This window comes from Suncus etruscus, chromosome 15 (assembly GCF_024139225.1).
Source record: "Suncus etruscus isolate mSunEtr1 chromosome 15, mSunEtr1.pri.cur, whole genome shotgun sequence".
Lineage (NCBI taxonomy): Eukaryota > Metazoa > Chordata > Mammalia > Eulipotyphla > Soricidae > Suncus > Suncus etruscus.
Genome location: NC_064862.1, coordinates 73,944,106 through 73,965,257, shown reverse-complemented (window position 1 = coordinate 73,965,257; position 21,152 = coordinate 73,944,106). Strand labels below are relative to the sequence as shown.

At 55.7% G+C, this 21,152-nt stretch overlaps 4 protein-coding genes across 7 annotated transcripts in view; 2 read left to right on the top strand and 2 right to left on the bottom strand.

Annotated features, from left to right (window-relative positions):
• ORAI2 (ORAI calcium release-activated calcium modulator 2) overlaps positions 1-5,503 on the top strand; it is an 11,737-nt gene extending 6,234 nt beyond the window's left edge. For all 3 annotated transcript variants that reach the window (XM_049787871.1, XM_049787870.1, XM_049787872.1), the window contains exon 3: positions 3,685-5,503. In XM_049787871.1, the coding sequence (XP_049643828.1) occupies positions 3,685-4,230 (546 nt within the window). In that variant the 3' untranslated portion in view covers positions 4,231-5,503. The remainder of the gene's footprint in view (positions 1-3,684) is intronic.
• Positions 5,504-6,221: 718 nt separating this feature from the next.
• ALKBH4 (alkB homolog 4, lysine demethylase) lies at positions 6,222-11,519 on the bottom strand. The gene is made up of 3 exons (XM_049787873.1): positions 11,385-11,519; positions 8,917-9,111; positions 6,222-6,897 (listed from the first exon to the last, which is right to left on the bottom strand). Exons 1-3 carry the CDS (start codon positions 11,511-11,513, stop codon positions 6,310-6,312), a joined length of 912 nt encoding a protein of 303 aa, XP_049643830.1. The 5' UTR covers positions 11,514-11,519; the 3' UTR covers positions 6,222-6,309.
• A 151-nt stretch (positions 11,520-11,670) lies between these two features.
• LRWD1 (leucine rich repeats and WD repeat domain containing 1) lies at positions 11,671-17,325 on the top strand. 2 transcript variants are annotated; one of them, XM_049787856.1, is made up of 15 exons: positions 11,671-11,877; positions 12,077-12,311; positions 13,481-13,597; positions 13,806-13,946; positions 14,077-14,163; positions 14,246-14,365; positions 14,468-14,582; positions 14,719-14,819; positions 14,938-15,145; positions 15,471-15,543; positions 15,629-15,772; positions 16,518-16,606; positions 16,685-16,840; positions 16,933-17,045; positions 17,134-17,325. In XM_049787856.1, exons 1-15 carry the CDS (start codon positions 11,798-11,800, stop codon positions 17,272-17,274), a joined length of 1,920 nt encoding a protein of 639 aa, XP_049643813.1. In that variant the 5' UTR covers positions 11,671-11,797; the 3' UTR covers positions 17,275-17,325. The 2 variants fall into 2 exon arrangements, with proteins under 2 accessions (XP_049643813.1, XP_049643812.1); XM_049787855.1 differs by having other exon boundaries at positions 16,518-16,840.
• A 79-nt stretch (positions 17,326-17,404) lies between these two features.
• POLR2J (RNA polymerase II subunit J) lies at positions 17,405-20,297 on the bottom strand. The gene is made up of 4 exons (XM_049787894.1): positions 20,149-20,297; positions 18,788-18,877; positions 17,653-17,827; positions 17,405-17,558 (listed from the first exon to the last, which is right to left on the bottom strand). The coding sequence occupies exons 1-4, from the start codon at positions 20,199-20,201 to the stop codon at positions 17,523-17,525; spliced, it is 354 nt and encodes a 117-aa protein (XP_049643851.1). The 5' UTR covers positions 20,202-20,297; the 3' UTR covers positions 17,405-17,522.
• Between the last annotated feature and the right edge of the window lie 855 nt (positions 20,298-21,152).

The following is a 21,152-nucleotide window of genomic DNA, read 5'->3' as shown; positions in this document are numbered from 1 at the left end:
AGACTCGGTGGCATAGCCACAGGCGCCGCCTGAGATGAGCCACAATGGACCAGTGACGCTGTCTGCCCGAATCATCCAGGGTAGTAGGGACCCACAGTGACCACACATTGAGGTCCAGGCCTGTCATCTCCAGCAAGTTCATTCTGTTTAGACATAATTACAGGAGTGAAGAATCAGACGGTGTGCCCCATGACGCCCCAGGGTTCTCTTCCCGTGGTTTCCCTCCTGCTCTCACATGGTGTTTCCTCATATTTAATTTTCAGGTGCACGCCAGAGTGGTTGAGACATTCCTAATGACAATTGACACTTGCTTTCTGCACAGAGCAATTACAGCTTTGCATTAATTCTCTTCCTGGTCTCTACTTTCCCTTTTTGGGATGGGGACCACACCCTGCAGCAATCAGGGGTTACTCCTGGCTCTGGGTTCAGAAATTACTCCTGGCAGAGTCGGGGGACCCTATGGGATGCTGGGATCAAACCCAGGGTGCAAGGCAAATGCCCTTCCTGCTGTGCTATTATTGTTCTGGCCCCAGTAGTTTTGTTTTTGTTTTCTAGTTTGGTTTTGTATCTCTCTGGCCCCTGAGCAGTGGTCACTTTGCTGACTGGACCACTTGGAATTCTGTCCACTGTTGTCGTTTTTAGAGGCTGACCTTGGAAATGTTAGGGTTCCCAAACTTAAAAGAAACCAAGTCCACAAGGTTCTGGAAAGGCAAAGGCTTCAAACCTGTTCAGTAAAATCGGAAAATGGGATGGGAGCAGAATGGTGGAAAGGCACTTGCTTGGCTAACATGACTTAGGTTTGATGCTGCCAATGAGGCCTTTGTTCTTCTCTCCTCCCCTCCTTTATCTCAGAACCCTTTGACCTTCCCAGCTGCCTTATCCTGTGCAGATGCAATAATCCAATCGAAGGGCACTTCCCTTGCATGAGGCCGACCTGGGTTCCAAGCCCCACCAGGAGTCATCCCCCAGCATAGAACCGGGAATAACCCCTGAGTGTCACTGGGTGTATCCCCATAACTTAAAAAATAAAATGAGAGTGGGGCCGGGTAGGTGGCGCTGGAGGTAAGGTGTCTGCCTTGCAAGCGCTAGCCAAGGAAGGACCGAGGTTCGATCCCCCGGCGTCCCATATGGTCCCCGCAAGCCAGGGGCGATTTCTGAGCGCATAGCCAGGAGTAACCCCTGAGCGTCAAACGGGTGTGGCCCAAAAACCAAAAAAAAAAAAAAATAAAAAAATAAAATGAGAGAGAGACCAGAAATAAAACCACAATGCAGGGCTGGTGCAATAGCACAGTGGGGAGGGCATTTGCCTTGCATGTGGCCGACCTGGGTTTAATCCCCAGCATCCCATATAGTTCCCCATATTCACTAGGAGTGATTCCAGAGCAAGAGCCAGGAGTAACCCCTGAGCACTGCTGGATGCCCCAAAACAAACAAACGAAAAACCACAACTGCCTTGTGTTGGGCCATATCCTTTGTGGTCTCAAGGGCCTTCTGGGGTACTATCAACCCCACGCCTTTGCTTCCTACAGTTCTCACTCACAGAAGTGGCTGTTTCTGGACACAGCTGAGGTGCTTTCTTCTTCTGTGGCACAATGGCCAGTGCTATGCTCAGTGGCAGAGCACAAGCCTTGCATGTTTGAAGGTCTTTGTTTGCTCCCCAGCACCATTGTTTGGGGACTCCTACAATTAACTAAAGGAAATCAAGGCTAAATGGATGGAGGCAAGAGCTGGGGAGTCTGAGTGGGGATACAGACCTGGGGGCTGGTTTCTCAATGGGGGAACTGGGAGGTCACGAGCCCTAGATGCAGGAGGTGGGCTCGGTGGGAGGTGGCCAAAGGGATTCGGAACAGGCCATGCAGGGGGCCTCAGAGCCTTTATGGCTACAGCCCCCTCTCCAATCCAAAGAGAGACCCAATCCCTGCTCCTGGCCCTGGGCCTTGGGTTCTCTGTGCTTGGAAAATCACTTCAGATATTGACTGTGAATTCTCAGTGTTTCCTAGTTGTAAATAAAAATGACTGAAGGGAAAATGTCGCTTCCTGGGACATGGAGAGCTTAAAAGGCCGGAGAGACAAGGCCCCACACACTTAAATGCACACACATTCACATTCACTCACACACATACACTATGTATCCCGGTTATTCTTTTCTGTAGCTTTTTAAAGAGCAGGTCTACTTATTTGTTTATTTTTGTTTTTTTTTTGGGGGGGGGCATACACAGCAATGCTCAGGGCTGACTCCTGGCTCTACGCTCAGAGATCACTCCTGGCAGGTTTTGGGGACCCTACAGGATGCCAGGATTGAACCTGGGTTAGCTGCGTGCAAGGCAAATATCTTCCCAAATGTCCTGCTGCTCTGGCCCTCAGTCTTCTTTTCTTTTTTCTTTTTCAGTCTTCTTTTCTAGTGTGGGTTGTTTTATAGCCACACCCAGTAGTGCTCCAAAACAGTTACTGGCTGTGCTTAGGAGTGACTCCTGGCAGCATTTAGGGGACCTTATATGGCGCTGGGGATTTGAGCCAGGGTCTCAGCTATCAAGGCCACATGCAATGCCAGAACTTTGGCTTCTGGACCGTCTGTTCAGCCCTGAAAGGTCAGTTCTGCTTAATAGTCAGGTTTTCCTTGGGGCCCACACTCAGAGTCTCTAAGGAGCTACTCCTGGCTCCATGCTTGAGGGTCACTCCCAGCAGTGCTGGGGCTCAAACTTGTTTCTCCTACAGGCAGAGTCTGTACTCAGCCTGCTGACCAGCCCCCAGCCTCCCAGTTTCTTTTTTTCCCTCTTTTGGTTTTGGCCCATACCAGAGGGGGTTACTCCTGCTCTGCACTCAGATCATTCCTGGCAGTGTTCAGGGAACCCTATGGGATACCAGGGATTGGACTTGGGTCATCCGTGTGCAAGGCAAACAACCTCCCTGCTGTGCTATGGCTCCGGCCCCGGGGCTATTTTAGTTATTTTAACTAAGGCCTCTTCGTTGTGCCCTGTTCCATGTCCAGGAACTCAGGCCCTCCTCACTCTGAGCCACAAACCCAGCCCACTTCTAGGGATGTTTGTTTTATTTTATTTCTGAGCAACACACCTGGTGTTGGGTCAGAGGACTATATGGTATGCTCTGAATCAAACCCAGGCTGGCCACATGCAGATGCTCTCACTGCTATACTATTGTTCCAATCTTAGGGCTTTCTTCTTCTTCTTCTTCTTCTTCTTCTTTTTTTTTTTTCCTTCTTTCTACTTTTGCCTAGCATAAGGGGCCACACCTGGCTGTACTCCAGAGCTTCTCCAACTCGGGGACTGCTCCTGGGGGGGGCATATGTGGTGCTGGGGATCAAACCAGCATCAGCCTCATGCAAGAAAGCACCTTAACCCTGGTATTCTATGTCTCTGATCCTACTTTCATTGTGCTTTTGATCTTGAGCCACGCAAGGCTGTGTTCAGGTCTCTGTGCTCAGGAATCACACCTGTTAGTCGGGATTCTGGGGATTGAACCTGGGTCAGCGGTGTGTAAGTCAAACGCCTTCTCCACTGTGCTATCGCTCTGGGCCCCAACTGGCCCCTAGTTCTTGACTCCTTAGAAAGCCACAGCCATGGCAGTTCGAGGGCACTCATTTTCAGATTTCTCAGTGTAGTGTCTGTTTCTGCCACACTGGAAGCGCTGTAGTGCAGGCTCAGGGTCTCTGTGGTGGTCTTGCAGGTGGCGATGGTGGAGGTGCAACTGGAAACGCAGTACCAGTACCCGAGGCCTCTGCTCCTCGCCTTCAGTGCCTGCACCACGGTGCTGGTGGCCGTGCACCTGTTCGCGTTGCTTATCAGCACCTGCATTCTGCCCAATGTAGAGGCCGTGAGCAACATCCACAACCTCAACTCCATCAGCGAGTCGCCCCATGAGCGCATGCATCCCTACATCGAGCTAGCCTGGGGCTTTTCCACCGTGCTGGGCATCCTGCTCTTCCTGGCTGAGGTGGTGCTACTGTGCTGGATCAAGTTCCTGCCTGTGGACTCGAGGCCCCAGCCTGAACCCCCAGCCCCTCCAGTCCCTGGCGGCCACACAGGCTGGCAGGCTGCCCTGGTCTCCACCATCATCATGGTGCCCGTGGGGCTCATCTTCGTGGTCTTCACCATCCACTTCTACCGATCCCTTGTGCGCCACAAGACAGAGCGGCACCACCGCGAGATCGAGGAGCTGCACAAGCTCAAGGTGCAGCTGGACGGGCAGGAGCGCAGCCTGCAGGTGGTGTGAAGCCGAGTCCACACCCACCAGCCAGACCCTGGGGTGGTGCCCCTGCTGGAGGCAGAAACTCCACGGAGCTACTTGCAGCTTTGGGGCCTCCCAGGGCCAGAGGCAGGGTTCCCGACCCCCCACTGTGGTCAAGGCTGGGCCCTCATCAGTGTTGGGGATTTTGCCTGAGCTGGACTGCATGTAGGGAATGTCCAGGGACACAGTTGATAGCTCTGCCTGGTTTGTTGGGGCTCAGCACAGTGGGGAGGTCCTGTTCCAAGGCCAGGATTTTACAGCAATGCTGTTGACTTCCTGTTAGACTTCCCTGAGAGTTTTCTGGGCTCAAATCCACTCCCAGCCACCCATGTGCAACTGTCATTCTAGGCTGGGACCCACCTGGGGTTTTCTGGGGTCTCCTCTAAGGACCCTGGGGGTGCCAAACCACCCTTGTGGTTGATCCATGGGGAAGATCCAAGAGGGTGCTTTGCTTCTGGGCCTCAGGATTCCCGACTTCACAATCCCAGGGCACGGGGATTTCTTCTTTGCCATCTGCCTAGTAGGGTCCAGGCAGGAGGACAACACTAGTTCAACCCTTGCCTGAGGTTGGAGCAGGGCCATTGGGACCTCCTGCTGCCCCCTCAACCTAACCCCCTTACCACACTGGGGACCTCACCACAGGGAGCCAGGTCTGCCCCTGGACAGGCTGTGGGCCCAGCTGGTGCTTTAGGGTCAGACAGTGGGTGACTCCACAGTGCCACATGGTGTGGGCAAAGGCACACACCACTCTGTGCTGGTCAGGTGGGAAAGGACCAAGACCCAAAACCAGCTGCCCTTCCTATTCCCACTCTGTGCCAACACTTGACTGGGCCTAGGGATGAGGTCTAGCAAGTGGGGTGGGGGCACCCCTCAGATTGTCAGGAGCCATAGAACAACCCAGCTGGGAATCCAGGAGGTGGTGGGCAGGCAGCAGGGGAAGTGATGCTGTTCATGTAGATTTGCCGTGGGTGATGCCATCCTCCTTGGCCTCACAGCCCTGCTTGGTGCCAAGGCTACTCCCTAACTCCCATGGGCCCGCCGGCGCCAGACGCCCTACTTTCCTCCAGGCAGACACAAGGCACTGGAAGTGGGGCGCAGTCTCTGGCCGCTCCATGTGGGATGCCGCAGGCAGGGTTGTGTGTGTTGCGAAGGGCTGGGACAGGGGGTCCTTGTCTGTCTAGGGCCATGGCGGTGCGGGCAGGCTTGCTGCCAGAAATTGAGCTGTCCCCAGAGTGATCCCAATAAACAGTCAAATGCTCCCATGCTCAGTGCATGCCTGGCCTTTCTTGGCCCCGTGCCCCAGTGACTCCGGCTTCTAGCACCTCAGTGCTCCTTCCCAAGACTAGCTGAGCATGGATCAGCTCATCCCCCCTCCAGAGGGCCTGCTGGACATCCACAATGGCCTCCCTGAGCATTCCGGTTGGCCCTTAGACTTGCAGAGAGCAGTTCCCAGCTCCCTCATGTTGTAGTGCGGGCCACTGTTGCTATGATGGGGCCGATCCCTGACTCTGGGGGGCAGCCAGGTGGTTACCCTCACCCCTCCGGCGGAAAGCAAAGGACCTCACAGCTTCTGAGATTTGAGTCTTGTTTCCTGCAGCCTATGGGGAGGGCCCCTTGCCCCTTGCCCTGGCACCAAATTCTGGGGACCCAGAATCTGGAGCCTGACAACCATTATCCCTTCATGGGGCCGGGCCTGGACAGGAGCTGGAGAAAGCAAGTGCGATTTAAGTGGCATCGAGATGATAAAGGTCATGAAGGGGCCGTGGTGAGAGCACAGTAGGGAGGGTGTTTTGACTTGCACGCAGCAGACCCAGGTCCCCATAGGGTCCTCCAAGCCCGCCAGGAGTGATTTCTGTGCGCCACTGGGTGTGGTCACAAAACTGCAGCTGCTCAAGCTGTGCCCATTTACCCACATGGGTGGCTCTGAGCAGATCAATGAGGCCTGAGCCCTGGCACCAGCTCCTCCTCACTGCACAGTGAGGGCAGTGAACAACTGCAGAAGCTGCGAGGCTGGGAAGAGCTGGGGCACAGCTACTCCTCCAGTCCTGAGACCTGGGTGAGGTGTCATAGGGGCCTCCCCTGGAAGCTCAAGGCAACCTGCAGCAGCTCCTGGCCCAGCTCCTGCTGAGGGCCGCCCGGCAGGAAGTCTGCTGCCAGCTCCCGGAAGGTGACGCTCACGCGACGGGCCTGCACGTGGCGGCGGTGCACCCCATGGTGCCACTGGTGACGGGCGGCCCCACTGAGCACAAGCAGAGAGCGGCGGGGCAGGGCCACAGCCACCTCCACGTCCTGGCAGGCCACGGACCTGCTGGTGGCCATCAAGCTGGGCTCCCACACCTCACTGGATTCGGCTGGGGCTGGAGACAGCAGCAGCGAGCTGGGTGCCTCGCAGGTGAAGGTCAGCATGGTGGGGGACAGCAGGTTGAGGCTCACCAGCCGCTCCCCCCACAGCCATGTGTCATCCAGATGTGGGTCAATGGCCGAGCCACGCTCGGGGCAGTAGTCCAGGTTGCACTGTTCCACTGGCTGGAAATCTGCCAGTGCTGGGTAGAGGCCCATGCGGCCCACCAGGTCCCGGCTGCAGCTGGGGAGCCCGCTGAACCCCGCTGTCTTCAGCTTCTGCTTTCTAAAGTTGACCTTGGGACCATAGTCCTGGTGGGGGAGGAGACAAAGCACAGGGAGAAGCCGAACTTAGGGTAAGAGCAGCAGCGGGAGGCAGGGAACTGCCTTGGGGAAACTGAGGCAGGGAGGGGGAATGATAGAGCAGCAGCCCAGGAAGTGTGTGGAATTTGGGAAGGGATGGGGGGCGAGCTCAATAGTAGTGAGAAATGGGGGACATGAGGGGATGTCACATATACCCAGTGAGCCCCTGAGCACAGGAGATTGTTCCATAAGGTGGATCCCCAACACAAACTTTAAAGCCCCGATCACCCCAAGTCTTTGCTAGGGGGAAAATGGGTCATGCTAGTGTTTGGGCCTTGGCTGCATGCAAGAAGTTAGGGGTGTTAGGAAAAGGGATGCAGGTAGGAGGAAGCACCCAATACCCACCCAAGAGGCAGAAAGGTCAGCAGCTCAGGGGTGCACAGCCTGACCTCTTTGAACCTTGGCACTGCAGGCTCAGGACTGACCCACCTGGCCTAGTTGGCGAGTCTGGCCAGGAATGGCACCCGGGGGACCCCTGTTTAGAAGAATCCCCCTGGAAAAATGAAGGACACGTAGAGAGACATAGAGGGTTTGAAGTACTGATTTTGCATGTGGTCAGCAAATGCTTCCCTGGGCACTATCAGGGGCTGTAGCCCAGACCACACACACGCCTCCCCTCAAGAAAAGAAAAAAGAGGGGCCGGAGCGGTGGCACAGTGTTTGTCTTGCACGTGACTGACCTGACCTAGGATGGACTGCAATTCAATTCCAGACCCCACACACACACCCCCACGTCTCATATGGTCCCCAAGCCAGGAGTGATTTCTGAACACAGAGCCAGAGTAACCCCTGAGCGTCACCTGGTGTGCCCCCATCCACCCCCCAAAAAAAATGAAAGGAAAAGGGATGGTTGCTAGAGGCAGCGAGAGATTGCTAATGGTCTGGGTCTGGGTTTTCCTGGGACTGTGATATGCTCTGGAATAAGACGGTGAAGCTGGTTTCACTAAACACCACAGCAGTCCATTTTGTGGATCCAATCTAGGAAGCGAAGCGAACCCAAGTAGGTCAGAGAGGACCCCATCCTCAATGGGAGGGAGGGTAGAGCAAGGGGCACCACCTGCTAGCAGTCTTCCCTGGAGTCCCATGTCAGAACCTGGGTCAGGCAGCAGGTCTGAGATGAGGTGCAGAGGAGGGAGGAGACTGGCTTATCTGCTGGGGTCATGTGGGAGCAGCTGTATACAGATGGACCGGTGGGTTTTCCTGGGTTCGACTGGATGTTGTATTAGAGCTCAGCATGGGGAGTAGGGCAGTACGCACACAGCAGTGCACTGGACCCCCACACTAAGAGCTGAGGATCCCTCCAGCCCCATGACTAGGTGTCAGAGGTCACTTCCTCTGGACAATGGACACAGCGAGGGTGAGACCAGCCCAGCTGGGAAAGAGCAGGGCTGGGGAGACCTGGGCCTGTTTAGAAGTTTAGAAGGACCAGATGACAGGAAACAGATGGGTCTGCCCGGAAGGGGACCCTGCAGGCTCGTGGGTGTGGACAGTCCAATCTCAATCTGGCCATCAGGCTTAGACAATGGGGGGAGGCAGGCAGTCAGTCACCAGAGCAGGGCAGACCATGTGCTCAGGAGCCACCCCCCCCCCCCCCCCGCACAGTAAATGCATGTTTGGGGGTGGGCAGGAAGGGCTTGGGACCAAGAGTCTGGAGCCCAAGGCAGTGCTGGGGTTAGAGTCTGGTGCCCAAGGCTTGGCTGGGAATGGAATAGGAGGGTGTGTGACCCCAACAAGGTGGGGTCCAGGCCTCAGCAGGAACAGGAAAAGGACAGGGAGAAAAATCAGACCAGAAAGATATCTGGAGGTCTTCTAGAAACATCACCATTATAGTGTTGAGTCAGCTGGGAGAGGGGGACAGGAGGGTTCCTGCCCGGCCCACAGCCCTGCCCCATCTTTGAGCCCTGTCCTCCTGCCTCTGAGCCCTGCCCCTCCTGCCTAGGGCTGCCACAGAGGTTCCTAAGGGGCGCACCTGTTTCCTCCGACCAGACTGGGAGAGCCTCCAGGGATCCCTGTCCATCAGTTGCACCAGTTCGGCCTCTTCTTCAGGGGTCACGAAGTCCTCGATCAGCGTCACTCCGGAGAAGGGGAAGGCCCAGCCCTCAAAGTCAGACTTCTCAGCCCCCACAGCCAAGCCTATGTCCGAGTATATGAAACGGTGATTTTTCTGCGCACGGGGAATAAAAAGGGAGATAGGCACATAAAAAGGGGTATAGGCACTTCTGAGCCTTCCTCACAGTGCTTGCCCCACGGGGGCTCCCCCAAGGCAGTCATCCTATTTCCCTCCTTTAAAAAAGGTTTCCCAGCCACCAGTTACCCTGCTTAGAAGCCACCAATCCAGATCTAGAGGTGTGGTCTGGGGTGAGGATCAGAGCACCTGCTGAGATGCCTCTTGCTGGGAGCAGTGCTGAGAAACATGCCCCCCTAAAACAGGCCAGAAGTTGTCCTAGAGCACAATCCTGAAGCCCTACAGCCTGGGCCTTGCCGTCCCTATGGGTGCTAGTCAGCATTGCCTGATGTTCCCCATAAGGAAGACCTAGCCAGGTCCAGGCACAGGGGACTGGGCTCACTGTCCACTGTCCTCGCGCAATGCCCTTTGCTGTGGTGTCCGTCACAGCCCAGTCCCATCTGCTCAACAGTCGTCCTATCCCGTCCCTTGCAGTCTTGGCCTTGGAGCTCCCACTACACAGCAATGAGGCCTCCTGCTTCATTCTGACCCCTTCCAGATGTAGCTCTAACCCCATATCTGAGTCACGTATTCTCTGTTCTCACATGGGACATGCCAAGAGGGCAGTTGTCCTGTCTCTTACAATGTCCCCATGGGGTCCTTGCCCCACACTCAGGGCAGACACAGCCCAGACCTTTGAGCATTTTGGTTTGGTTGGTTTGAGCATTGTTTGTTTGGGAGGTGGAGCAAGAACTCAGGGCCTCACACACACAATGCAAGTGCTTTTCCATCAGCTCCATCCCCAGCCCATACATTCATTTGTTTTGAGGCCATAACAAGCAGTACTTAGAGTTACTCCCAGCTCATTGTTACTGGGTTACTGATCCTGGCGGTGCTTGGTGGATTCTATGGGATCCAGCCAAGGCCAGTTGTGTACAAGGCAAGTGCCCTACCCACTGTACAATTGCTCCAGCCACTTACTATTTTGGGGGGTGAGAGGAGGCTGGGGACTCCACCCATTCTCAGGGACCACTCCTTGAAGTGATGAGAGACCCTCTGTGGTTCCAAGAATCGAATCTGATTCGACTACATGCAAGGCAACTGCCTTAACTGCTGTTTTATCTCCAGCCTCTTTTAAAACTTTTACACTTGATCTTAGCCAAAAGGCCGAGAAGCGATTCTTTTAAAACTTTTAGCTCAGACACTGCACTGGGATCTGGGCTTGTGCACCACCTCCAGAGTATTTTGTCAAAATAGCAAAAATCATGTAAACTTCCCCGATCCTTGGCACAAGTCCAGCCTACTCTGTGGCCACGGGTCCACCTAACCTGGAATGTCATCCACCTTTTCTCTCTCCCGCCCCCAGTAAACACCCCAAACTCCAACCGCGCTGGAAAGCCCTTATATTCTCCCAAATTACAGCCAAGTCCAACTCAAAAACTTTTTCATTTATTGGGATCAGTTTCCTCCTTGCCCATTTCTGGCGCACCCTGCTCAGGACTTCCTCCAGCACCTTCTGTCCTACTAGAGTCCTTACGTGACACCCTCATGACTAGGAGCCCCAAGGAGCTGGCCACCTGGATTCTCCCCAAGTTCCAGAAGAGAGCTGGGCCTACATCCCAGCCCTTGTCCATCTCAAGCCCAATCCATAAAGCAGCATTTTTCAACCACTGTGCTGGGCACCCGGGGGGAAAATTCCAATTTCATCCGTAACATGCGGCTTCGGCTCACAAGTAGACCAAATCGTTATTATTTAATAATAAAGTAATTATAAAATTATTGATTTGTGTTTATTTGATTCCCATTCAAGAGAATTACTTTATATATAGTCAATATAGGCACAGAGTTAATATTTTTTTTTTTTTTTTGGTTTTTGGGCCACACCCAGCGGTGCTCAGGGGTTACTCCTGGCTGTCTGCTCAGAAATAGCTCCTGGCAGGCACGGGGGACCATATGGGACACCGGGATTCGAACCAACCACCTTTGGTCCTGGATCGGCTGCTTGCAAGGCAAACGCCGCTGTGCTATCTCTCCGGGCCCCAGAGTTAATATTTTTTAAACATTTTCTAATGGTGGTGTGCCTCGTGATTCTTTTTCATGAAGAGTATGCCTTTGCATAAAAAAGTTAAAAAACACTGCCGTAAAGCCCTCATCTCACCCCCCATAAGTGTTCCAACTTTTGCAAAAAAGCTCCTGACACTCTCATGTCCAATGTGGTCTCAAGGGCTCCCCCCCTAAGAAGGATGGAGATTTGGGGGCCAGCACTGACTTACCTGTGGGGCATTCTGCCAGGGAGGGTCACCCCTGCCCTGCCCCTCGCAGATCAGGCAGGTCCGGATGCCCTTGCAGCCGCATTCCCGAGGGACCTCCGGGGTCCCCACCACTGCAGCCGCCATAGACATAGACAACCTCACTCGGGCAGCCAAAGCGCAGGCGCGGCGCGCGGGGCCCGTTGGGTGTTGTAGTCCGCTCTGGTGGGAGCGAGGGCGCCAAGGACGCCGGGAGTTGTAGTCTGCGCGTGGGATGAGCCTCGTTTGGTCCGCGCTCTGGGAGGCCGCCGGCAGTTGAAGGCTGTGCGCGGCCACTTCCTTCCGGACGTTCCTGCAAACCGCCGACTGGCTGAGCACGGCGCCGCCTCCCTTTTCGGCCCAGGAGGCGGCAACACTGATCCGGAGGAGCCTTGGCCATGGGACCCCTCACGCCTCAGCTGCTGATGCAGCGGGGTCGCCCCAAGTCCGACAGGCTGGGCAAGATCCGGAACCTGGAGTAAGAGGAGGCCCGGGGTGGAAATTTGGGGGGTTCCACGGAGTGGGGAGGCTTTAGATTGTGGCGAGGGGCTAAGTAAGCCTTGGGGGTCCCGGCCTTAGAAAATGGCCGATGGGGAGTCGGTGATCACCCCAGGAGGGTGTGTGTGTGTGTGTGTGTGTGTGTGTGTGTAAACGAGGCCTCCCCTCGCCCCCCACAGCCTGTCCGGGCTGGAGCTACTCCCGGAGCATTTGGACCCCAAGCTGCTGAGCCGCCTGACGCATCTGCAGGAGCTGGACGTGTCCAACAATCGACTGGACACTCTGCCCCCCGAGCTGGGCCTGGGTCATCTCCGCATCCTCGACTGCGCCCACAACCAACTGACCGATGTCAACACCCTGGTCCAGTTCCCCAAGCTTGAGGAGCTGGTCCTGGAGGGAAACCCCTTCTTGACTGTAAGGAGGGGGCTTTGCACTCATCATCCCTATTTGGGGCTTGTTTGTCAGTTTGTTTTGGGGCCACACCCTGCAGCTCTTGGGTTACTCCCGGCAGGTTCAGGAGACCCTTTGGGATGCCCATGATCTGATCGAAAGAAACCTGGTCAACCATGCATAAGGCAAATGCCGTCCCCACTGTGCTATAGTTCTGGCCCCTAGTGGCTTGTTTTTGTTGTGCTTTTGCGCGCGCGTGCGGACAGTAGCTCGAATCCCAGCATCCCATATGGTCCGCCGAGCCTGCCAGGAGCGATTTCTGAGCACAGAGCCAGGAGTAACCCGAGTGTCGCCAGGTGTGACTCCCCCCCCAAAAAAAAAAAAAAAAAAAAACAAAAGGGAAAAAAGGTGAACTCAACAAAATCTTGGTTATTTGTCACATGAATTCTTTAACTGTTATTAAATTCGTTGAGTTGCTTCAAAAAAAAAAAAAAAGTGAGATTGGGGCCCGGAGAGATAGTACAGTGGCGTTTGCCTTGCAAGCAGCCGATCCAGAACCAAAGGTGGTTGGTTCGAATCCCGGTGTTCCATATGGTCCCCCGTGCCTGCCAGGAGCTATTTCTGAGCAGACAGCCAGGTGTGTGAGCATCGCCGGGTGTGGCCCCAAAACAAAACAAAACAAAAAAAGTGAGGTTGGAGTAGAGGCACCTGAGAAGAAAGCACAGCAGGGAAGGCACTTGCCTTGCACTGTGGTTGATCTCTGACCGTATGGTCCCCTGAGCACCACCAGGAGTGATTCCTGAGTGCAGAGCCAGGCGGAACTCCTGAATGTTGCCAGGTCTGGTCAATAACAAACAATTTGACTCAGAGTTTGACTCCGAATCCTCTTCTGTTGGCTTGTTAAAATAGGAGGGTTGGGGCTAGAGAGATGGAAAAGGTTCCCCGAGCATCACGAGGAGTTGTGATCCCTCAGCACCGAGCTGGGCTTGAGTCCTGAGCGTTGCCAGACGTGGCTCAGAATCAAAAAGAAAGAAAAATGTTCCATTAATTTGTCCTGACTTTTCCCTTTTCAAGGGCAGAATGGCCTGAATTGGGGGAATGAATGAAACTCTGGGGAAAGGCTGGAGGCAAGGACAGAGTCTTGTTGTGAGACCTGTGCACAATGCCTGAGCCCCTCCCTCTCCCTCTCCCAGATCTGTGACAACCTGAAAGCCGCTTTTCTCCTGCCCAAACTCCGCAAGGTCAATGGCAAGGACGCCACATCAGCCACTGCTCAGGCTGAGAGCCTGAATCGGGAGCTCTGCAGCAGGGTAAGGGGGCCTGGGCAGAGTGCCCAGATGGCTTCCTTGGGGACCCGACCTACACACAGGGTCTGAGTGTCACAGGGTTTGAATGTCTGTCCCTAACCTGGAAGCCTGAAACTTGTGGGAGGCCTTGCTGTGAGAAGAGGGGGTGGCAGCTGGAGGGTCCTGGGGAGATGACTTGGGCCAGGCCTGTGCCCACTTCCTCTCCTGCCAGGTTACTGCTTACTGGGAGAAGTTCATGGCCTCAAAGAGCCCAGAGGAGGCCACGGAGAAGGCCCAAGCTGAGTTTGTAAGCTCAGCTGTCCAGGATGTCCGCTACGGGCCTGAGTCCCTGCGTGAGTTCACCCAGTGGCGGGTAAGTCCTTTCCACCCTTTTGCCTTTGTTCTCCCAGCTCTGGACCCTGAAGGATTCTGTGTGTAGCAGAGAGGGGGTAGGGCAGAGCATTGGGGGCCCCAATGTTTCCTAATAGCCTGGCCCTGCTCAGGTGCAGAAAATCTCCGAAGAGCTGGTGGCCTCTGGGAAAAGCTATGCACCGGACCCAGAAAGGCCCCTCAGGGCCTCGGAACCTAGGGTGAGTGTGGGAGAGAGCAGGAAGAAAACTGGATAGTTCCTGATGCATCACCAGGTCATCAGCTTATCCTGACCCTCTGCAGACCAGGCTGGCTGCCCTGAAACGACTGGACAACAGTGCACCCTGCTGTGGGCCCAGCAAGCGTGTATGCACCTCCCTGCTGGGGAAGATAGAAGTTAACCCCGGGGACTCTGAAAGCCAGGTGGGCTCAGAAGGGTGCCAAGCATGGGGGGCTCTGACGGCTAGGTGTGCTCAGAGGGGAGAGTGTGCGCGAGTGACCCTGACCAGCTCCCCTGCCCCACAGCCTGACCTGGAGCTGGAACCCCTGCACTTCCTGCAGTGCCACAGCAAGAACAACAGCCCTCGGGACCTGGACACCCAGCTGTGGGCCTGCGCCTTTGAGCCAGCCTGGGAAGAGGGTACCCCAGGGGCATTCCGTGGGGATCAGGGGCAGGAGGAGCTTCTGGACAGGGCATGGGTGTGCCCTGCAGCGTGGGTTGATCGTGTCCCCAGAAATGCCAAGGTGGGCCCGGCTGATCCCTCTGAACCATGCAGGTGCCATGTCCCAGACTGTGGCCACGTGTGGCGGGGAAGCTGTGTGTGTCATAGACTGCCAGACGGGCATCGTCCTGCACAAATACAAGACACTTGGTGAGGTGTGTCCCGACAGTCCCTGCGGTCCCTGTGTAGCCCAGCCACTCCAGCTCAGTCCCTTGCTCCCTGGGGCACCATCATGGAGCCACCATGCCCAGCCATCTCCTTTCCCCTTATCAGGAGTTCTTCTCTGTGGCCTGGACGTCTGTGATGGTGGTCACCCAATCCGGTCACAAGAAGCGCTGGAGCGTGCTGGCAGCCGCCGGCCTGCGGGGTATGGTCCGCCTGCTGAATGTGCGTGCTGGCTACTGCTGTGGCATCATTCGAGCCCATAGGAAGGCCATTGCCACCCTCTGCTTCAGCCCGACCCGAGAGACCCACCTCTTCAGTAAGGCCCTCCTGCCACACCCCCAAACTTTGCCTGTGCTTTAGTTTACAACTGTTCTGGCCACTGCCTGGGCTTTTGGGGGGAGGCCTTCCCTCTCTGCCTGTGATGCTGAGAACAAACCTGGGATCTCACACATGTCTGGTCCTGGAGCCCCATCCCAACCTCAGGGGCCTCTGCTTGGGTAAACTCTATAATTACCCCCAGGCCCTGCTGGGCACCTATGAAATTGGAACAGACAGGGAACATAGGGTCCCCCTAAGTCTGGTGCCCAGCAGGTCTGAATTGGAGCTTTCTCACAACCACATCTCCCCTCACATCCCCTCAGCTGCCTCGTATGACAAGCGAGTGATCCTCTGGGATATTGGAGAGCTCAGCCAGGATTATGAGTTTTACTCCAGGTAACATGGGAGATGGGGAAGGCCAGGCCATGGGGGCCCGTGGAGGGGCTCCAGGCCTAGATTCACACATGCCTCCCAACCACAGCACCCCACTGCTCACGCTGGATGCCGCCTCCATCCCCTTACGCCTCTGTCCTGTTGCCTCGTGTCCTGACACTTACCTGATGGCCGGCTGTGAAGGCGGCTGCTGCTGCTGGGACATACGGCTGGACCAGCCGGACAAGAAGCGGTGAGGCCCCAAGCAGCCCTGGCCTGCTGCCCGCACCCCTGCCCTGTCCGTAAAGTCCCTGCAGTGCTCCTTACCCTGGGAGCCAGTTTCCAGTCTTGTATTTGGGTTTCTCATGATGGATTTTTTTGGTTCATTTTTTGATGAAGGGTGAAGGAGGGGAGCCTGGCACTGCTCAGGGCCCTTGAGTTACTCCTGGCGATGCTTGGGGGACTATGTAGGATGCCAGGGATCGAACCTCAGTCAGCCACATGCAATGAAGTGCCTTCCCTATGCTATGGTTCCAGCTCCACCAGGAGGGAATTTTAGGGTTCCAAGTCTTTGTTGTTTTTGGGCCATCCCCAGGTCTCCTGCACAAACCCCATGGCTCATTTGGTGCTATGTGCCCAGCACTGGCAGGTCTTTCCCGCCTCCTCTCAGGATTCACCTAACCATGTGTGTGTGTGGGTTTATTGGGAGGGGTCTTGCTTCCACTTTCGCTGGCTGTTTGATTTCTGCGGATCGGGGATGGCAGATGTGCCAGCACAGATCATGATAGGAGTAGCCCTGGGCCTCACCCTACACATACCCCGTTCCCTGAATTCTGTGTGGACTCCTAAGTGCTGAGGACTTGTCCAAGGTGACCTCACATATTCTAGACTGGGGACAAGAGCAGCCCCATTCCCGAGGCTGTATCAGTTTCTTGTGTGATTGGGGTTAGGGGCACCTGGCCTGCATCCTCAGGCGTGGCTCACATCGCCCCCTGCAGGTCTTGTGAGGTGGAGTTTGTCTTTGAGGGCACCCAGCCGGGTGGCCAAAGAGTGGACGGGCTGGCATTCGTGAACAAGGATGTCGTAGGTGAGTGTGCCCTGCTGGAAGGAGCCAGGGTTCCTGGGGAAGCCTTCTGGGTCAGAACTGCCCATTCTTCCCTCACAGCATCCAAGGGGGGTGGCCTGGGCGCCATCGTGTTGTGGAGCTGGAGCCAGACCTGGGCGGTCCGTGGCAGCCGAGACTTCGTGGCTGTGGTTGTCCTGGCTCGTCTACAGTGGTCGCCCACCGATCTGGCCTACTTCTCACTCAGCGCCTGTCCCGGTGAGCTGCTCACGTACCTGCCCCCCATCCCCAACCTCCCCCCAGGTGCTCTTCCTGCCCCCATCCGCTGAGGCACTATCTTGTCCCCACAGACGAGGGCATCGTGCTGTGTGGGGACGAGGAGGGCAGCGTGTGGATCTATGACGTCCGCCATATCCTGGCCCAGCCGCTGCCCCTAACAACAGCCCCACAGGCGCCCATTCAGGTAAGTGCTGCCCCCTGCTCCCTGGGACTGGGGCTGGGGAGGGGGGGGAGTTGAAAGGCACCCAACACCTGTCTGTCCCATCTGCCAGATTCTCCGGTGGCCGAAGCCCTGTGCTTTGGACCAGGTGGTCACCAAGACCATGGTGAACACAGTGGTGGCCGATCCCGCCTTCAACTACCTCACAGCGCTCACCGACTCCAACATCGTGGCCATCTGGAGGCGGTCATAGTGGAGGCACCTTCTGATCAACTATTTTTATTATTAAAACTCTTCTCTGTAACCCCAAAGGCGCAGTTTGTGGGCCACACAGCACCATCTCTTCCCACATCCCAGCTTCCCTGCGGTTATTCCAGACAGAATTATTCTCACCACTTTATTGAGAAGAAATATATTTACAAGACATGACATGGGGCTAGTGGGGGCATCTTGGAAACAGCTATGAGGAGCCCTGGGGCCGGGCAGAGCTTCCCACAGCAGCTACTCAATTCCTTCCTGCTTGTCTTTTATGGCGACCTGGGGAAGAGGGCATAACCAGTGAGCTAGGGGAGCAAGAGGCACCCCGATACCCAGGCCCATGTCACCACCTCCCCCTTGCCCCCAGTCTGACCCGGAAGCGCTCCTCCAATAGGGAAAGCTCGCTGATGAGATCAGTGATGGCGTTGGTAAAGGCTTCCTGTGGGCTGTAGTCAGGTGTGGTCTGCACGCGGATGATGATCTTGTGCTCCAGCGGGTGTGGGACCTTGTAGCCAGCGAACAGCACCTGTGGGTCCTTCAGCAGCTGCCTAGAATATGGCGGGTGGTGAGTTTAGTGGGACAGAACCAAAAGCAACAGCTGCCCCCTGGTGCTTCCACTCTGGACCTGGTCTTGAGGGCTGTGTTTGTACAGAGTTAAGGTTCAAACCCAGGGTGTCCATGGGGCATGTGCCCCTGAGGAACACACCCAGTGCTGGGGATCTTTTTGTTCCTGAAAAGCTTTACATGTAAAACACACTGAAGATACGACATGTGGAGGACAGCCCTCCCCAAGATTCGAGGATCATGGACCCCAATTGGGAAATGAAGGTATGGCTAAGGCTCCCCTGCAGCTGTTTCCAGCTCAACATAACCTATTACAGATGGGGTAACAGAAGGGCACTGGGGAGTGGCGGAAAATGCCTGATCTGCAAACTGGGGTGCAGTGGGCCCCATGTACCAGGAAGACTGTTGTGTGCCATTCTAAGAATCACACTGCTGACCACATCTTTGGCCAGGGCACGTGGGGTGTACATGCTCAACCTAGACTCAGCAGATCACCATCTCCCATACTGCTCCACTTGGGCCCTGCTTTATAAACAGGCTTAGGTCAGGGAGATCAAGCACAGGGCATCAAGTAGGGATCCCTGCATCACCTGGGCACCACACAGCCCGTTAGCCAACACAAGTAGCGCTGCTTGGGAGCTCCACCCAAAAATCTTGTCTAAAGACCAGAGAGCTCATTGAGGAGGGCATTTGCTTTGCACACTTTACTCTACTTGCCAACATCCCATATGGTCCCCGAGCCCACCAGGAGTGATTCCTAAGTGCAGAGCCAGGAGTAACCTCAGTACCACTGGGAGTGACCCCCCTCAAAAAAAATAAACCCAAAGAAGCCATTGTCTAAATGTCAGGTGGCAAACAAGTGGAACATGTATAGGGACAGCAACCTCCCATGCACACAGTGATGGGGCTGCTGGGAGCCCCCCCCCCCCACCCGCAGGACTCACGATTTGATGATGTTCCCCAGCGTGTGGTCTTCCTTGTTGATGGTGAACAGGCAGGCACTGGGGACCTTGGTGTCCTTGTTAATGGTGATCCTGGGAGAGACACCACAGATAGAGGCTGGGGTTCTCCTCCCCAGGCCTAAGCCCTGTTCCCCACTGTCCTTTGTAAGAGCAGCTTCTCCACTTGCGCACCATCTTTTCAAGGTGCTGAACACAGGGACATGGGTGCATTACCACTGGTGGCCCACATCTGCACATGCCAGAGATGACACATGTCACCAGGGATGCCTGTACTGCAAACACACCCATTAGATCCTTCAGCTGGTTTAGTAAATGGGAAAAAATACAATTAAAAATGAACTTCTTGGGGCCGGGCGGTGGCGCTAAAGGTAAGGTGCCTGCCTTGCCTGCGCTAGCCTTGGACGGACCGCGGTTCGATCCCCCGGTGTCCCATATGGTCCCCCAAGCCAGGAGCAACTTCTGAGCACATAGCCAGGAGTAACCCCTGAGCGTTACCGGGTGTGGCCCAAAAAAAAAAAAAAAATGAACTTCTTGGGGCCGGAGAGATAGCATGGAGGTAAGGCGTTTGCCTCTCATGCAAAAGGTCATCGGTTCGAATCCCGGCGTCCCATATGGTCCCCCGTGCTCGCCAGGAGCGACTTCTGAGCATGGAGCCAGGAGTAACTCCTGAGCACTGCCGGGTGAGACCCAAAAACCAAAAAAAAAAAAAAAAAAAATGAACTTCTTGGGGGCCGGAGAGAGAGCACAGCGGTGTTTGCCCTGCAAGCAGCCAACCAGGACCTAAGGTGGTTGGTTCGAATCCCGGCGTCCCATATGGTCCCCGGTGCCTGCCAAGGGCTATTTCTGAGCAGATAGCCAGGAGTAACCCCTGAGTACCGCCGGGTGTGGCCCCAAAACCAAGAAAAACAAAATTAACTTATTGGTACTTTGCAAAAATTGGTATTTATTGAAAAGCCAGGATTGATTTCACAAGGCCGCCACTGGGCGCAAAACACAAATCCCAGAACAGGTTTGTGGGCATGCTCATTCCTCTCTCCAAAATAAATCAGTATCTGAAATTTCTAGTAATAAACTTTCAACTCTTTGGGGGTGGCGGGGGCCAAATCCAGGGGCGCTCAGGGATTCCTGCTGGCTCTGCACTCTGACATCGCTCCTGGCAGACTCGGGGATTCGAACCACCGTCCTTCTGCATGCAAAGCTAACGCCCTACCTCCGCGCCATTCCCCCAAAGGCTTCCCAGGCCAATGTCACTGGCACTTAGTGGCATGGGGTGGTTGGGCTCCGCGCCGGGTCAACCTTACGCGACGACACTCGGCCCGGCCCCCGCCGGCTCCTCCACTTACTTCTTCTCGCCCTCGAAGAGCAGGAACGACTCGAAGGCGGGAGGCGCGTTCATCCTCGCGACGACGCCGGAGCGCCCCGAGTCGCAGGCCTGGCCGCCGCCGCCGCCGCCTCCCGACCCTTTTGGCTGGCCCGCGGCGGAGCGAGAAACTGCTTCCGGGTCACGCCACGGCACCCTCGCGGTCGACCGGCGTGGCGCCCCCAGGCGGCCGGGAGGGCCGTGCGCAGGCGCGAGTCTGGGCGGTTTCTGGGCGGTCGCTGCTGCTGACTTGAATCTCATCCGTTTTAGCCAAGTGGCAACCCTGAACCCTGAGCTTTGCCTTTCTGCCCTCCTCCAAGCCCTTAATGGCTCTGCAGAAATGTGTCCATGCTCAGCAAGAAAGGAAGCCAGGGGACAGATGGGACCCAAAAGCTTCATTCATGGGTGCTGGACTGATTCCCTCCAAACCAGGCTTTTAGGGATAGCCGACCCCCATCCCTCCAAGTAGGGCCTGATGCAAGGCCTGCTGCCAGATGCTCACAGGTCCGGTTCTGGTGGTTTTGCTTCTCAGGCTGAGCAATATTGTTAGGAAGCCTCCAAGGAAAGCTTGTACCCCCTTGTCCAGGCAAAGGTCATTTCCTACTTGTGTGGTGGTGGGTGAGGAACTGCCCTTTGCTGGCAGACAGTAGTATCTGGTGAGGAACAGTAGGTGCTGGGGTGCTGCTGCTGCAGGGAGTTTGGACTGGTTCCTACTGGGGAAGTTTGGGCTCCAGGTAGTAGAAGTACTGGGCAGCTTGAGAGGGCCTCTGAGTGCAGGGGATGCAAGGAGACTTTATCTGGGCCAGGGCAAGGAGAGGGCTGCCTGTCCCCCCCTCCCCCCAGCTCTACCCTGGAAACCAGGTGGAGCAAAGTGTGGCAAGATCTGAGATTCCCCCAACCCTCTGTATGTGGCATCCTTCAGATCGTCAGACAGAAAATGCATAGAATAAACCAGGTGGCTGCTGCTCCGCAGAGGTTTGTTGTGCC